Source organism: Pteropus vampyrus, unplaced genomic scaffold (assembly GCF_000151845.1).
Source record: "Pteropus vampyrus isolate Shadow unplaced genomic scaffold, Pvam_2.0 Scaffold53, whole genome shotgun sequence".
Lineage (NCBI taxonomy): Eukaryota > Metazoa > Chordata > Mammalia > Chiroptera > Pteropodidae > Pteropus > Pteropus vampyrus.
The window spans coordinates 9,758,515-9,771,534 of NW_011888834.1; the positions used below are offsets into that span (position 1 = coordinate 9,758,515).

The 13,020-nt window shown below is 36.6% G+C and overlaps 1 protein-coding gene across 2 annotated transcripts in view; it reads left to right on the plus strand.

The window, feature by feature from the left end:
* Positions 1-13,020, plus strand: part of TMEM144 (transmembrane protein 144) — a 33,606-nt gene that overhangs the window by 5,611 nt on the left and 14,975 nt on the right. The window contains exons 4-7 of one of the 2 annotated variants that reach the window (XM_011360339.1): positions 2,911-2,991; positions 8,719-8,800; positions 10,304-10,380; positions 12,239-12,357. In XM_011360339.1, the coding sequence (XP_011358641.1) occupies positions 2,911-2,991; positions 8,719-8,800; positions 10,304-10,380; positions 12,239-12,357 (359 nt within the window). The remainder of the gene's footprint in view (positions 1-2,910; positions 2,992-8,718; positions 8,801-10,303; positions 10,381-12,238; positions 12,358-13,020) is intronic. The other variant, XR_895902.2, reaches the window with a different exon arrangement.

A 13,020-nucleotide genomic window follows, 5' to 3' on the forward strand; every position in this document is an offset into this window, starting at 1 on the left:
AATATAAGTAGACCTCAGGAGAGCTTTCTTCTCTTTAGCAAAGAGAATTCTAAGTATTAAAGATCTTTAGAGGTAATTTGATTAAAAGTAAGTAAATTTTAAAAAATTAAAAATTTATTGAGTACCCACTCAATTTGAATCTCTGCAGAACAAATGATTTAGTGAAGTTCATGAGTTTGGAGAACAAAAGAGTTAACTTTTAAATTTCTACTAGAATTTAAATTATTATACCTCACTTATACCTTAGTGTGATTGTGTTTATCATATCTAATTGAGATAGGGGAACAGAGTTCAGCTTGGGACTTTCTGAGTTTGAAGTTCCTGGTGTTCCCACAGTGAGGACCTCTGGTTGGAGCTCTCTTATCAGCAGTTTGAAGCATAGCACTAAAACTGTGCCAAAGGTCCAGGCTAGACCTGTATCACTGGGAGCATGTGTCTCTAGTTGATAAATGAAATCATGAAATTAGTCAAGTACCGAAGAAGGATACAGCAAGAAGAGGAATGTGTTCTAGGGAAAGTATTTATTGGGCACCTAAATCTGGAAAGTGTGATGAGAAAGACTAGCCGGAGAAAAGAGCTAAAGAGAGGAATAGGAGGGGATCAGGAGATGAGGGCATCGTAGAAGCCAGGAGAGGAAAGCTTTCAAGAGGAGATTGCTGAATTGAGGCCAGAGTGCTGAGGGGCTAAGAACTATAAAAAAAGATACGATTTTGGCCCTGAAGACCCTAAAGAGCACAAAGCAATGAATGCAGGAATCTAGAACACAGGTGAGAGAGTGTGGAAGAGCAAACTCTGGGGTCACAGTGGGCCAAAGATATCTACCTGTGGCTGATCCTGCCTGGAGTCTAAGAGGATGGTCACTACCAATTTTATCACTGATGGCTAGTGCAAAAAGTCAGAAATCAGAGGCCTACGTTAAGGATGAAAAGCATTGGTACAGGTAGGCAAGGAGCTAATTCAACTCTTTTTGGTAGGATTTTGCCTTAAGCCTAGTTCTTTTAGCAATCATAATTATAAGTTTAATGCCCCAGAAGTGTGGTTATTTTATTTTTAAAATGAGGACCTCTGCTTTATTAAATGTATCCAAATTCCATAAACTTATGTTGAAGTTAAAATAAAAATTGATTCAATTTATAATGTATTTTCTATATTGGAAATAACACCTTTCTTCTGTTATGTTACATTCACAGGGAACGTTGCTGTTGTCCCAATTATCAAAACCATTGGTTTAGGCCTTGGACTCTTAATCTGGGGATCATTTAATGCCTTAACTGGCTGGGCAAGTTCAAGGTAACACAAAGTGAACTATTTCAACTAAAATTCTCTGTGCTCATATTCTATATAAGTCAAGTGCTAGGGCTTAGGCTAGCTGAAAGGAATAACACATGATTCTTACACTCTCAGAGAGTACAGCTGGTAAGACATACATATAAAATACGCTACTTTAATTATTATTTACCCTAAGTCCTAAAGAAGTGATCTAGATATTTGATCAAGATATAGTAAAGAATTATTATCTCTAAGGAACCAAAATAGGGAGAGAGAAAGAGAACTGATGTTTATCTTCCTTTTTCATTGAGTGATAATTTATTGGACAGGTTGTATGCATCATTCTTTCCTCATTTTCACAAATACCTAAAGCACTATTTTGTAAGAGAGATGATACACAAAGAGGTTGAGTAATTTGCTGAAGGTCACAGAGCTAATAAGGCAGGATTCAAGCCCAGGTCTTCTGGTTCTAAAGTACATATTCTTCCCTCTAAAGTCTGGGCCAGGGACAGCAAACCAAGGCCCAGGTATAAAGCCATTTTTGTACATAAAGCATTTCTAGAACACAGCCAAACCCATCCACTTAAGTGTTGTCTGTGGCTGCTTTTACACTACAGTAGCAGAGTTGAGTATTTACAAGAAAATGTCTGGCCCATAAAGCCTAAAATACTTACTCTCTGCCCCTTTAAGTAAGAATTTGCCAACCTCAGCTCTAGAGCTAGACTGTCAGTAGGGCTGTCGCAAGCCTTATGTGGCCATTTATATTTAAATTTAAATTAATTAAAATTTGATAAAATTAAACATTCTTTTCCTCAGTTGTCTTAGCCATGTTGCAAGTGCTCAATAGTCACAGGCTACCCTTACTGCACGGTGCAGTTGTTGAACAGTCTCATCATCTCAAAACGTTCTATGGGACTGTACTGCCCTTGGCCAGCATCAAGTGTAGCATTCAAGAGTCTAGGAAAATGAATAAAAGGGAGGATGTTGCTCTTACCTTACTTTTTGGGCTCCTCTTCCCACTTAAAACACTATAACAACCTCAATAATAGCAAAACCAACTAACCTCCAATACATGCTTTCCTGTCCTTTCCCCATTCCCCACCCTGCTTTTTCCATGTGCTATTTTCTTTTTCTTTTTCTTCTTGCTTGCCTTTTCTCTCACCCCTGAATGGTTTACAGTGATTGTTTTGATAATGATCACTGCAATGTCAAGGCATGAAAATAAAAGGAATATAAGGTGATGCTGAAGAGTAGGGGTCTTTAGCCAAGTAGTTATTTAAAAATCTATTTCAAATACTATATAAAATTACAACCAACTAATTGGATTCAATTAGCCACTTAACCTATTTTTCCTTCTTACTTCCTGAGTCTTCGTAAGAAAGGGGCACTTACAAGTACTTTTACATATTCTAACTCATTTAATCTTCATAAGAAACCTATAAGAAATGTATAATTATCCCTATTTTAAAGAATGTTTATGGAACATTGAGACACAGTGAAGATGGTTAACTTATTCGAGCCACAGTAAAAGAGGACCTAGGATTTGAACCTAGGAATCTGACCTCGAATTCATGCCCTCAGACACTACGATGAACGCATTTTCAACAGTATCGACTTTGGTGTGACTTTCTCAATTTCCAGGTTTGGCTGGTTTGGAATGGATGCAGAAGAAGTATCAAAACCGCTGCTAAATTACTTTGGAGCTGGGCTATCAGTTGTAAGGTACACAGCCATTTCTAATAACTCAGCTATCCTCCTAAACAGAATACTTTTTAAAAATCCTGATGTGTTTATATTTTTTTAAACCTGTATTTCATAAAACTGACTTGATTTTTCCTCAGATTTGTCATTTACATTAGCAGACTTGGCTTTAGAGGACAAAAATTGCCAGCTGTGGGGTCAGGAGCCCAAGCTTTAGCTCTTGAAAGCTCTGAGACCCTGGGAAAATCATTTAGCTCCTTAGAAGCTCATTTTTATTTTCTGTAATATTTACTGTGTTATTTAATTCTAATTTATGAGCCTTGCATTATGATTTTCTAAATATTACAGAAAATGAAAATGTTTTGCAAACTGAAAAAATGCTGTCAGTAAATGTGCTGGCTTTCTGATGCCCCAGAAGAGTCATTGGTCCTCTCTTCTTATTACTGCTCACTTTGCCACCCCATTTCCACTTTTCTGTCACCTCAGTCAACTCTTCTTACCCCAGGTAGGTAACCAACTCTTTCACCTATGAAAACACACACTTAATTAAATACCTGTTTTGGGACGTATCTGCGTCTAGTTGTGTGCACTATATGAATGAAGGTGAAAATGACTCTGAATCTCTATATGGCAGAGTTCAGTCAATAAAATTCTAACAGAAATTAGGTCACCAAAAATTTAGTTCCCTTTCCTCTTTTGACTTCATTTATACTCTCTGTCAGTGTTTCACATAATGGATAGCACTGCCTGGGATGACTTTAGTACTGTTTTATTCTTCAGGGAAAGAACACTATATTTCTCTTCCTCCTTCAATAATAGCTTTTCCCTAGCCACAGTCAGGAACAATCTCTTTGTCACTGAAATGTTGCCGTAGAGAGTGGCTCCAGGCCGAAATAACATAAATTATTCTAAAATAGCCGATTCCTGACATTTTTGGTTAGAGGCAATTTTATGTATTTTGTACAATCCACACAACATTCTAGCTTTGAACAGCTCTCTCAAAAACAATTTCTTTATACCCAAAAACTGTAATGGTAGCATGCCTTAGTTTTAACTTAATGATAATTTAAGGCCAATTTACCTAGTTCATCAGGCATTTTCTCCACATTTCTTCTTTCTTTAGAAAGTATACATTTTCTAAAATTACAAATTATTCATGTTCCACCACTTCTACCTGTGTGACCTGGGGCAAATCACTTGATTCTCCAAGCCTTAGTTTTTCAACTGGGAATAAAGGAAGGATAATAATTGTACCAGATTTATAAGATATTTTGAGGATTAAATCGAATAAAAGATATTAAGTACTTTGTCTTTGTATAGTGTTAGGCACCTGGCTAATGTTCTGTATGTTGGATAATTTTCATTACAATAATCATTATTTTTATTAATAACTTTTTCATGTTCAATAACTGCTCCCCTTTGGGCATGTGTTTTCCAACTTGGCAGTAAATGAGTCGGAGAATCATGCAGCTTGGTTTGGAGCTTGGTCTGTGGCTGGGAAACGCAATGATCTCTTTCTTTAATGCATCCCAGCTCCCTTCTATGTTTCTTTACTGAGAAGAGTTTCTAGAACCTTTCACTTCATTCTTTTAACTCAGTTAAATCAGTTTATTCTGAAGGGCATTTATTGAACAAGTTTGGAATATAGTTACGTCAGTTGAAGATATTGTTTTTCTTTGTAAAATTAAAATGATTGCTTCTATCTTCTGTAAAATCCAGTTTTTAAAGGATTAGGTAGATCGTTTCTATCTTTACATTTTCCCCATGTGATATCTAGGATGTGAGTCAGCCTCTACAACCAAAACCATTCTAGGTATTTAAAACTGCAGAGGAGGTTTAAGCAATTGTTTACAAAGAGTGTTATCGGGCCCAGTGGAGCCAAAGGAAGAAGGGGGCGCCACCTTCAGCCCTAAAGCCCACACTCTGGTTGGCAGTGCTGGAACAGTTTGCCTCTGCCCTGAGCGACCCCGCCACTGAAATTACTACAGCCAACACTAGAACAAAATGGCATCCCCCATCCTTATTTCTCATGCATGTGCCATTCACTGGCAAAATCTAGCTGCCAGTCCAGTTTGAGAAAACGTGGTTTTCAGTCTTCTGGGCCCCATGGTTCAGGAGACAATATATATGAGTAGAAGTGGAGCTGACACCAGGAAGCAATATGCAGGACACTCTCTTATACATGCTTTAATGTAAACCCAGCAGTTGGAGTTTAGAAAAAGGCAGATTTGCTTTTCAATTAAAAAAATTAAAAAAGGCTCCGGATTATCCTTTTTTTTTTTGGATTATCCTTGAGTCTGCTCTGTATTTTCTCACTTAACTTACATTCTGTGGAGAATTGTGTTGAGGAAACCCAAATCTTTGTTTCTAGCCATTACTTTTCTTCAGAGCCACAGATCTCTTTCTATAGATGATAGATGTCGCCCAGGCATCTCCTACTCAATCTGAGGTGAAATGTCACGTGGATGGGGACTCGGATGGGTCAGGCACATGGTCAGCACTCTATAAACACTAGACTGTTAGTTCCTTCCTCTTAGCCTTCAACAGATCCCAATCAGAACTACTTTTCTTATTTTACTCTTCTCTGCAAATTGGTGCCTCTTCCTGAATTTAATCTCTCCAAAAAAGTATTAGCCTCAGCCATACAAATTGCAAGCCTCGGTCATCTTGATTTTTTTTTTTTTCTCTTTTATACACCATCCTATATCTAATCCTGTAAAATTCTTTTTGAATATTTCACAAGTTCTTTCCCTCAGTCCCTTACTAACTACCCACCTGTATACAATTATAACCTCGTATCCAGTTTCCCTAGTTCCATTCTTTTCTTTTGCCAGTATGACTTGCATGTATCTGCTATCAAATTAAGTGGTCATTCTTCTGTTCATGAACCTCTGAAGGCTCCTCATTAGATTCAGAATGAATTTGTCTCCTTAATCTGGCATGTCTTCCACTGTGATAGAGTCAACTTTTCCTAGCACATCTTCCTCCCTGTATGATTGCCCCTCAGTATCAGAGGGAGATTGGCTCCAGGATATCAAAGTTACAGATGCTCAAGCCATAACCCAGATACTTTTCTCAGCCCAAAAGGCCCTTTCCTCCAGCCTCCTTGGCCACCCTTAAATACCAGTTGACACGTTCCATCCTATGCGATGTTTCTTTACTTTCCTCCTTCCTCATTAGAATGAGTCACATCTAAACTTCTATTGTATTTTGTATTTCATCTATTTTTGAAGCTTTCAGGATCTGTTTTGTATTATTCATACAACACTCTTTATCCTTGAACTATGAGATCCTGAAGGACAGGTTCTGCTAATTTCTTTGTACACCATCTCGCCCACCATCACTGTTAGACTTTGCTACACAGAGCTTAACACATAGTAGATGCCTGATCAGTGCTTATTTAATTCACTTGTCAGTGTAAACACATACACATGAGTTTTACTAATAGTAAGATGTGTAGGTTGCAAATCTAGCAAAATTGGAAAGGTTGAAAATGTAGAGAAACATTCTCAGGTATAACATTAATTTTTTTTTTTTTTTTTGAGTTTGCCATGCTATTGACAGCATTCATAGATGCTTTTTGTCAAGTTATGTTAAATCTGTAGCCCAGAAGACTTTGTGACCTATTTGGTTTTATGGTCACATACATGAGATAAATCTCCTTACTTTGTCCTAACTTATTGCCACCACACCCATTCTTGATCTAACTGAATTATGGGATTCTTCTTTCTGATTTATTTTGTGACAAGCCTTAGTCACACAGGCTCAAAACCACTGATTTCTTAGTCTTGATTTCTTTCTCATGTTCAGCACCCCCGTCTCCCATCCTAATTGTGGTTAAGGCGCTCTACTAACATGTTTTGAAATTTTACCATGTGCCAAAAAGTACACTGATAATTTTGTATGAGTTATTATTTCTCATCTCAGCTCTGCAAATTGGGTATATCCACATTTTTTAGATAAAAGTTGAGGCTCAGAGAGGTTAACTGATTTGTTAGAGGGTCATACAGTTGTTTGAAAAAACAATCAATAAGGACTTTTATCTGTATCCTTCAAGAATTCTACCATATCATCCTGTACTGTTATTTAAAAAACACACTGTTTTATACAAAGTAATGGGTTTTCATTGTAACTTTAAGAAGCAAGTGCAAGGTCTAATATTAAGTTTTGCAAGTAACATAAGTGTACATATATATGCACACACATATTTAACTAATTAAGATATAAACATAGAATTAGGTTTTTTACATTTCATTTTACTGAGTGTTGAGTACTTTGAGGACCTTGAAGGAAATGTAAGATGTGATTTCTATCTTCTATTGAATTGGAAAATCTTTAGAGAAAAAAAGATTACATGGACTTGTGGCAAATAGTCAGGATGGTGTGATGACCATTGTCAGTGTTGTGGGAATTCAGAAAGAGGACGATTGGTGAGAAGTGACCTGAGGAGAAGTTCTCTTCTCACATCAGCACTTCAGTTCTTTGGTTTGAATAAGAGATGAACACATAGTATATTCATGTGATTAAGGAACACAAGCAGGAGCAGGTCATTGTGGAAGACTGGGGATGGAGGCGAGCTCGGAGCAGGGACTGGGCAGGGATAGACGTCCGTGGGGGGAATTACGCTGAGATGCAGAGAGCAATGAAAATCAAAAGGAAAGTTACATTTCCTATGGAAAGGATTATGGAAACATTCAAGTTTTAAAAGCAAGTTAGAAACTGAACTAAGGAAGCTAACTAGGAAATATTTAATTTTTATATGAAAGACAGCATACCATGCACTATTCCACGGTTAGCTTCCCTACACTATTTCAGCCTCATATGTACTTTGAAAACTTATGATATCATTTTAACTATTGAACTGTGCGAGTATATTAAAAAATGTCAAAAGTATATCAAACTTGTTAGTTTTCTTAATTTATTATTTTAACATATCTTAGCATATTTGCATGGTTCAAAAGTCAAGCGGAAGTGAAGCATTTGTTATAAAGATGCCAGACATAAATAGAAAGTACATTATGAGAGAGATGTTAAAAAGGAAAAAAGTCATTAGGCTTACGCATGTGTTTTATCACTTAAAATATATCTTTCCATACCAGAGCATAGAGGGCACCCTCATTACTTTTTACTAGTGCTCAGTATTTCATTGTGTGACATTAAAGTTCACTTCACCTGAGTGTGGGTGTACCTGTGTTTCAAGGCCTGGAATAGAATTGGTAAGGTCAGCAGTGGACACACCTGTGGCTTCAGTGCATGGTCCCAGAATCTCCTCTGTGGGGTCTGCACAGTTCTGCACTCACACCAGCAGTGCCTGTCTCCTATCGTTGTCCAACTAAGAATGTTGTTAAACTTTGGGGAGTTTTTTCAATATAACAGATGAGAAATATTATTCCAAGGTAGTTTTTATTTGTATTCTTTTACCGTGTGATTCCAGGGATAAGCAGGAATAAGAAGAAAGATGGAGCTGTTGACTGAAAAAAGAAAATAAGGAGAAAGATCTGATTTGGAGGGAAAGCTCAGGATCTTAGCTTTTAACCTGTTGCAACTGAGGACAATGAGAAATGTCAAAGAGAAAAGTAGTCTTGGAGAAATGGCAGGACCACAGAAGAGGCCATTGAGGAGTGACCATCATACCACTAGGGCTTGATTTAAGCTGTGTTTTTTGTTGTTGCTCTTGTTTTTTAATTCAGGCAACTTGATATGAAACAGGGTTATGGTAAGCATTACTAAAATTTATTTTCTTTACAGTGCTTTCATATTTTTGTTCATCAAAAGTGAAATACCAAATAACATGTGTTCTGTGGACACCACACCATTAATGACAGAGCATGTGAGTATGAGAGACAACTTGATTTGAAATATAAAATTAAGATAAAAGGAAAATGCATAGATTTGAGAAATTGGTATCTTTTATATTTTTTCCAGTCAGGGCTATCTAAAATATCTTAGCATATTTATTATGGCTTTGTCTATACAGCAATCAATCATTATTTCCAATGGAAATCTTCCCAGCAAACACAGAAGTCTGTTTATTTTGATTAACAGCTTCCTACTACAAGATGTATATACAAACCCATATTTTGGGATGATTTTAGAATTTCTACAATAGGAGAACCCTAAATATTGTAGAGAAATATGAAAGTTTCTTTAGAGAGGAGGAGGAAAGAGGTTTTAAAGGAGGTCCAGAGAGACAGGGGGAAATAGATCAGAGGACGCCCATGAAAGGGTAAGTCAAGTCCTACGAAAGTAGGAATTGAACTTGATTTTTTTTCTATTTATCTTTTCTGCCATAATCCTGTTCTATTCAAAGGTAAAAACAGGATATATGTAAGGAGTGACCATTTTGACTGTGATGAACCCAAATTAGTCTGGCATAGCAAATCCAGATTAAAGAGGGACAACCTTTAGAGGAAATCTGACACAGGAGAAGTACGGTAGCTACATATACAAAAATGATTTCATGGCAAACCCCCATTTCTAGTCTTTCCAATTTCAAGTATCTCTTCTACCTGTCGTGGGCCCAGTGTTATCCAGCTGCCCTCTGAACCCAGCATCCCACGGCCCCACTGAGGTATTGCTTCTCTGAAAAGTGCCGCCTCTACTCCTTACTTCAAAATTAATCTTTTCTTCTTATTTCCCTCTTCTCCTATCAAAAGTCTTATCAGCTAAGGTGACTGAAACCTCAGTTAAACTGACAATAAAGTTAAACAATAATTAGCTTAGGCGTAAGAGAAAAGATATTTATTAACCCATAAGCATTTCTAATCAGGAAAATGATCCCATGAGAATGAAGGAGTTGGGGTTAAGAGAAGGTGTCTGGTGTTCCTTGCCTACTATAGGGATCCAGATACGTCCTAACTAACCACCCTACAAAGGAGCAAAAAAAATAAAATAGCATAAATGCAACTTGGTAAAAGATGCATAGTAGGCTGCATTTTTCTAGGTAAAATGGAAGGATACAAGTAAACCAAGATAAAAGATATATAAACAGCATTATTGGTTAGTATCAACCATATAGCCTGAGCTCCTCAGTTACTTCCAAAGGAAAACTTGACATTGCACATAACAAAGAATTCAAATCTAGTTTTTTACCTTGTACAAAAGCAGTAGGAAAATAACATCAAGAAACCAGTTAAGAGGCAAAGATGATTACATACAATAGTAGAAATATTTTTAATCTGCTCATAATATTTCTTAACTTAGAATATTAGCCTAATCTTGCAACATGGTTGGAAATATTTTATCAACTAATTTAGTAAAAAAAAAATTCTGAGTAAAAATATGCCTATTGATCTGCCATTTTTGTTTTGATTTGTGCTAATGTTTTTAATAGGTGATCAACAAAACTCAAGATCCCTGTCCTGGTTATTTCTGGGTGGATAAACTTTCTACAGTGCAGTCTCGCATAGTGTAAGAAGAGGTTCTGCTGTTATGTTTCATTTTTGGTTAAAGCAAATGTTACCAAAGAGAAGTCATATTTATATGAGTCCAAGAAGAAAATGGTAACATGAGCTTTGACTTTCTTAGCTCCATGATGGATATACTTTTTTGCACAATGCTGAATTTTTAGGTACAGAGGTTTTTTGTCTCCATGCTTCAAGAAATTCCAAACCACTGCAGTATCTCTAGCCAATAAGTAGCTGACAAAAGCAATCTCATTTGGCAGGACTTTTGTACCTATAATAAAAGAGGTAGGACAGACCACAGAGTATAATGACCAGCATGCTCTCAGTAATCACAATTGAATTAGGCAATACACTTCTCTAGTACTGCACTGCCCAGAATGCCCACCTTCCTCTGGAAATCTCTCCACTCGTGTGCTAGATGATTTTATCATCCCAAGATATTCATTTTCAAATATTGTAGAATATTTTGTTTCCATGTAGGTCCTTTTCCCCAGCCCCTCAACCCACTATGACTTTGTAAAGACTAGGAAATTTAGGCTCGACAGCAGCCCCTGTATATTAGAGTTTTGGAGGCTGGCAAAGAAATATGAAAATATGTAATAGTATGTAGCTTGCATTTTACAATGGATGGCTGTTTTGTACTTTATATGGTGACACTTTCTTTTGCCTCAGATATAGAAAGCATTTCCCCTGCGAGTATATACTGTTCTCACACTAGGAAACAGACAGTGCCTGCCGCATAATAAATACTCAATAAACATTTGAATAAACTGACTGAACAAAAGAATGAACCAACAAACAGGATAAGCTTTGGAAGAAATAAATACGTTGCTATGTTCCTCAGAATAAAAGAGATTCTCAAACAAAACATTTTTTTCCACAAAGCATCTCCTTTGTCGAGGGAATATTTATTAATAAAACATTTTTGGCTCTTTCCTGGTTAGCCAGATCTAGCTGTCAGCCCGGTGTGTGTTTAGGACACTCCTTTGGGACTGCCAAGTGCAGGCCTTACCATGACGTTGGATTTTCAGTTTCTACCATTTTATGTTCCTTAAAGCACTATTAAAATAGACTTTAAGAATTTGTTTTTTAGTTTGCAAAGGAATGGTTTTTGCCTAAAACTCATTCCTGTTTCATGCCATTGTCCTTTTGTGTTAAGTTAAAGGCACTGTTCCAAAATACTCGTCACCTCCCCACAAAACCATTGGAAACACTTGCTTCATGCTGATATGGCCCAAGTCTGAGGAGTCAACATGACCCCAGTACTTAAAATGAAACATTTCCCTCTTACAAAAGGCAATGTTTTACCTTAAATATCCAGGTTATTTTATTAAATCAGCACTTCCTCTTGACCATTCCACCCACAGTCAATGAAGACATAGGCAAGTCTGTGGATCTCAGCAGTTGTTTTAAACAAATGTGTTTAGTCCTTTGTCTTGCCCTGCACTAGATATTATAGAGTATTCTGAAAAAGAAGCATAGTGCATAGCACCAGTCCACAAATATTTCATAATTTAATTAGAGAGACAGGTTTATTTATGGAAGCTATATAATATGATAGCAATACTTTCATCTGTGTAATGACAATTTATAATAAAAATCTGTTATAACTTCTGTAAATCATGTATCTTCAGAACTAGGCAGTGGAGGACCTAAGCTGCTCTCTTAGTCCTGATGCCACTTTGACACTGCAGGGTATTTCTTTGACTTCTGCCAGTCACAGAGCTTGAGATAGATGGGCGGTTTCTGCAAAATGCTTGTGATTTACATTTTGAAGTATGCCTTAGTTATGAGTCCGTTTGTATGTTTGTCAGAACTATGGCTTAGGGCCAAGACTAATAGTGATATATTTGCTTTTTAAGGGGCTGCAGTCTCGCAGTAATATCTGGAATACTCTTTGGCTCCACATTTGTGCCAATCATTTATATCAAGGACCACGGCAAAAGAAATGATAGTATATATGCAGGGGCAAGCCAGTATGGTGAGACTAAAAAGTCATTTTACTTTATAAATAAACTCAATATCTGTTTTTTACTTAAGTATATAAAAAGAATGTGATCATCATACATATCGATACATCGATTTGACCTTTTTCATTACAAGTGGTGAATTAGAAAGGCATGGAAAACTAAAAGTAATAAAAGACCATTTGAGTATTTTCATGTGATCTTTAACATATAAATATAATCAGCTTTAGTCAGGATTCATTTCAGCTACTTGGATCTTAACACATGGTTTCTAGCTTGGAGATTATTTTCCAGTTAGATGATATCCGGGAAAATATGTATTCTCTAAAAAAAAAAAAGGCTAAAGTGTAATACATAGTACTTTAAAATCAAGTAAAGGGCAAAGTATAGACTTCCTAAAGGTCAAAGTATATTCTATTTAGTCAGAGGATATTATTTTTCAAGCAGAGTGGTGCATTGAAAGGCCTAACATGATGCTTTCTAATTACCTCAGTTTCTAGTGATAAAATTAATCTCTCAGGTGTAAACTCAACACTATGTGCAATAGCCTTGTGTAGGCTCAAAAGGAAATGGAAAAGCGTCTACTCCAGAGGTCTTACAATTGTGTTGAAACATGGCTTACATCATGAAATGATAAAAGAATGAGATCATGGATAATAAAGTTCTAAATTAGATGG